Below are 4874 nucleotides of genomic sequence, written 5' to 3'. Positions count from 1 at the left end.
TGTAATTTTGAAAATAAAACCTGGATTTGATTGTTTCCATACTCTTTGTGCTAAAGGAGTGCCAAAAGTTTCTTGTTTATCTCGAAACAGCAACAACTACAATTTGGACAATCATTACAAGTAACATTTGCAAAAGTAGATTATTACTATTAAAATTTAAATAATTGGTACGTACTTGATTTGTTGCTTTCACTTGAGCATCCATATTAGGCTCCAATCTAGTAATTACTTTTTTAAGTCCATGCACCACTTCTCTTATTATTTCATTGGATGAGGTAACACCATATTGGAATTGAGGATTTAAAAATCCATCAAAAATAAAAAGACAATTAATAATTGTAAGTAAATATACATTTTATAATTGAAATCGTAACACTTACCAGCCGTATGCAAATCTTATTGCAATTGAAAAGACCATCGAGTATCAATAATTTTCCAATACTCGGTGTAGTAGTGACAATCTCTTTTAATTGCCAACTTTGCTCTATCTATAGCTTCATATATGAAATCCATTGTTGGCTTCTCATCCCCATTAACCAACCTCAATACTCTGACTAGTGGCTTATGAACTTTACAAAGTTCTATTGCTTTTTGCCAAAACTCCTTTCCTAAAATAATTTTTTTCACCTTGTAAGGCTGCCCAGTCTTTGCCTTCCCCCATTTAGAATTCTTCCACTCATCACTATTAAACATAGCTCTCAATTGTTGTTTATATCTAACAATACTCTTAATGGCAATAAAATTTGTAGCAAATCGAGTGATGGTAAGTCGAATCAATTCCCTATTTCCAGTGAATTTTCTCATTAAATCTAACACCCATCCACTATTATAAATGAAATTGGTGATGGTTTTACCATCTTCAATCACCTTTGTTACACTTTTCTTATTGGCTATGTCTTTTAGCATGATATCGATACAATGTGCCAAACAAGTTGTCCAATATAAATGTTTTCTTTTTTCTCATTAACATTTTGCCTGTAGCTTTCAGTGCAGGTTCATTATCAATCACCACTTGAACAACGTATTGCTCTCCAATTTCATCAACAACTTTATCTAACAACCCAAAATAATATTCAGCAGTCCTACTAATAATATTAGAGGCATCAATTGATTTGTGAAATATGGTACCTCTATTGCAGTACACTAAGAAGTTGACGATGTGTTACCGAGTTAGATTGCTCCAACCATCACACATGATGGATACACCTCTCTCTAACCAAATTTCCTTGAATGATCTTATCCATTCTGTCATTTCATCATGCTCCATGTTCAAATATACTTCAGAAACTTCATAACCACCAGGACCCTTTACTCCTGGCCCTACTTTAGCAGCAACATCAAGTATGGATTGTGTACACTCTGAATCAACTACATTGAAGGGAATACGATTATAGAGTATAAAATTGGACACTGCCCGTCCCAATCTCTCCCTTAACTTCTGTAAATTCATTGTAGAGATTTTTCGCTGCTTTGTACTCTTGCTCTTTTGGAGTTCTACATCCATTGCTCTCAACCTTGCTTCAAGAGCATTGGGCTTAATCCAATTACGTCCACTTTCACCAGTTTCATGCACGGACTGTGATCGACGAAAAACATTAGCAATACCTGACCCTTTTGGCATTCTTTGACCACTACCCCCTGCACCAGAACTACCACCTAAATCATACTGTGATCCATGACTATAGACCGCCCTGAACTCTCTCCGTGCGCCCCCCTTTCGAAGAGGGCATGGATTTGGGTTCTAGCTACTACAGTTCGGACTCCTGTCACGGTTCTGAATCTAATCTCACAAAGTGCAATGTAAGACTGATAAATCACCAATGAGTCCAAATTCAGCAAATCATTTTGGAAAATCGATTTTAATAAAAAAGTGCCAAACATGGACTGCTTTGCCAGATTTCAGAGTCGCCACCTAAATATTTTGTTTTGGAAAAATTTAGGAAACCCTGACTCGTGCCTAAGGCCACGTGTCTGTCATCACCAAAGTTGCATCAGCTCGGGAACTTGGGCACGAGAGGGGAAGGTCTTGAAATGAGCACCCCCGCTCGCTCGATCAAAGATCGGCCTCTACTAACATGATATGTTGTTTTTGAAAACACATGTGTTCTTATTCCAGTTTATTAACCTAACTTACTATGTAATGCGTACAACACACAAGTATAGACTAAATCTCTCAATTTGGAACAAAACATCTCATGTTTGTTTTTCGAAAATGGTTTGAAGTTGCTACCCTCAAGTAGGCTAAAGTGCGGATTTGCCACCCTTAAGTGGGCTTAAAACATGATTTGCCATTCTCAAGTGGGCTTAAAACGTACATTTTGATGAATTGTTCCAATTCAAGCAATGAAGCCTTCATCCACAAGTATTCATGCAATTAATCATTTAAGCACATAGCCTCATGGCAGTCACTTACACACATGCAAGGATGCTAAAGCATAAACACTTACAGTGTACTCCAAGCCAAAACAGAAGCTAGTTAGTAATCAATGCATGATCCTAGCTATGTCAAGTGCCTAATGCAACACATGCAAAATGCAACTAAGTAGGCTCGGCTATCTAAGATGGCATATGAATGCGACATTTGATATATGTATTCAAAGAAGCGTATTGAAATACAATGCAATTTGAATGATACGTCGAGCCCGGCGCATGCAATACGAATGAATGATGCACGCATGCAAAGCATAAGTATGCTAATTGAAATATGCCCTAAAATTAACCATCAAAAGCTGGTAAATAAAAGGGAGAAAGACGTGGGGTTGGAAGACATTCACACACTCACGCACACTTATTACAACATTGTGCCCTCTCGACGGAGGGTCCGAATGAATTTAGCTAACTAGCTACGCTAATTAAACTAATTATTACAAACCAACTAATTAACTATGCTAAGCTAATTAATTATTACAAAACTTTGACTAATTAATCAAATTAATTAAGTTACAAAACCAACTAGGTATGAAAAGCATCTAAATTGGACTGCTACAACTCTACCTTGAACAATGAAGGATGCATGCTCGGTTTCCGCCCCGAAAAGCTCTCCGGTTTGCTCTTTAGAGGCTCTGTTTGCAGTGTTTCTCCAAGAACTTGCTGCTGAACCTTACCAAATCATTGTTGGGGAATGCACCAGTGCCCTGCCGGCCATGAATGGTGACTGCCTACCCTCCTGCCGACCAAGGATGTGCAATGCCGGCCACGGATGAAGAGGTGCCGAACATCTTCATCCAAACCAACCCAAAATAGAGTTATAACATGTTAAAATAAGGCCTAAAACATGTTGAGATAGAGCGTCAAGAAGGTAGAAGAAAATGCCAAAGTGTTGAACCAACAACACATGCAAGCAAAGCACAAAAGGAGGGGGGGCACCCCCATCCATTTTGGGTCTCAAAACCCACTTTCCACCACTGAAATTCCTCTGGAATTTAGTGATGGAAAGACCAAACAAAGGTGAACTCAAGGGCCTAAGGGGATGGCACCAAAGCTAAGCAAATAAGGCACATAAGAGGGTAGAACATCCTCAACACCAAAGAGGCCTCAAACAACCATTCTAAGCACTTAAAAATAGAAATTTTTGTAGTTAGCAACCAAGCCTAAAACAACATGCAAGGAGGGCTAACATGGTATACAAAAATATGCCTAAAAGAGGAACATGCTCACCCTTGAAGTACAACAGCAAGACATGTCTTTTTCTGAGCCAAAACCAACCTTCTGAGTTCCAAACAAACCTCCAAAAGTCTCAGCTCCAAGGTAGTGGTGTTTGACTTGGTGTTCTTTTGCAAAAATGTGAAGAAAACACACATTAAGGCACTATTGAGCACAATATATATATATAGAGAGAGAGAGAGAGTGAGTGAGAATTCTAGAGAGAGGGTGAGATTTTGTCTCTAAAAATATCTGAACCTCTAGAAAGGGGGAGGAGCCTCCCCTTATATAGAGCAATTCTATGCAAAGCTTGCTTGACAAGCTTGAAATGGCCTCCATCCCTCCATATGGAGGATGGCTCAGTGAAAAACAGCTGGCTCAAAAGATCTAAAACAATATCTTCTGAAAACAAGGTGTCCTGCCGGCCATCAGTGGTGGCCGACAATGCCTCATTGATGGCCGGCAGGCCTTATCAATGGCCGGTAGGGCCAAATCCATGGTCGGCAGGCCATCACAAACATCAATATGGAGGGACCAAGGCATGGTCAAAAAATGAGACAGAACAGAAATAGGGTTTGGAAAGAGCATACTTGGCATTCCGTCGCGAAAGTTGAGCGCTCATCGAGCAATCAAACTTGTAATCGGATGTACCTGCAAGCACATCTAAGTCTTGAGGATGGTCAAAAATGGGGTATCTACAGTTGCCCCTCTTTGACAGAACTCGAAAGTCATAAAATGACGGGAGTGAATGTCAAAGCTCGAAGACGACCCATTTCTGACAAGGCCGAAGATTCAGACAAACAAACGAGATAACAATATAGATGCGTCCACAGGCTGGGGCAAAATGCAAATGCCATGCACGATGCAGATCATAACTTATGATTATGCAAAGAGGGCTGCAATGAAACATCTAGATGCAAATGTTATGTAAAGCAATGCTACAGCGAACTCGCACATAAATAAGTAAACACGAACCAAACTACATCTCATGCAGAAAGGATGTAAGAAAATTATGCAATCTTAGCGAACGTGCGATAGATACACAAAGTGAGTATGTGATAGATACACAAAGTGAGCATGTGTGATAGATACACGGAGTGAACATGTGATAGATACACAAAGTGAGTAAAGTGTGATAGATACACTAGGTGAACAAGGTGTGATAGATACACTAGGTGAACAAAGTGTGATAGATACACTAGGTGAGCAAAGTGTGATAGATACACTAGATG

At 39.4% G+C, this 4874-nt stretch overlaps 1 protein-coding gene across 1 annotated transcript; it reads right to left on the bottom strand.

Annotated features, from left to right (window-relative positions):
* Window positions 1–396: 396 nt before the first annotated feature.
* LOC114315342 (uncharacterized) lies at window positions 397–1621 on the bottom strand. The gene is made up of 3 exons (XM_082881232.1): window positions 1218–1621; window positions 976–1082; window positions 397–809 (listed from the first exon to the last, which is right to left on the bottom strand). The coding sequence occupies exons 1-3, from the start codon at window positions 1619–1621 to the stop codon at window positions 397–399; spliced, it is 924 nt and encodes a 307-aa protein (XP_082737358.1).
* Between the last annotated feature and the right edge of the window lie 3253 nt (window positions 1622–4874).

This window comes from Camellia sinensis, chromosome 7 (assembly GCF_055761805.1).
Source record: "Camellia sinensis isolate YWXY chromosome 7, ASM5576180v1, whole genome shotgun sequence".
In the NCBI taxonomy this organism is placed as follows: Eukaryota; Viridiplantae; Streptophyta; class Magnoliopsida; order Ericales; family Theaceae; genus Camellia; species Camellia sinensis.
Note: the sequence above shows the minus strand (reverse complement) of the source record. Positions and strands in the feature narration are given on the sequence as shown.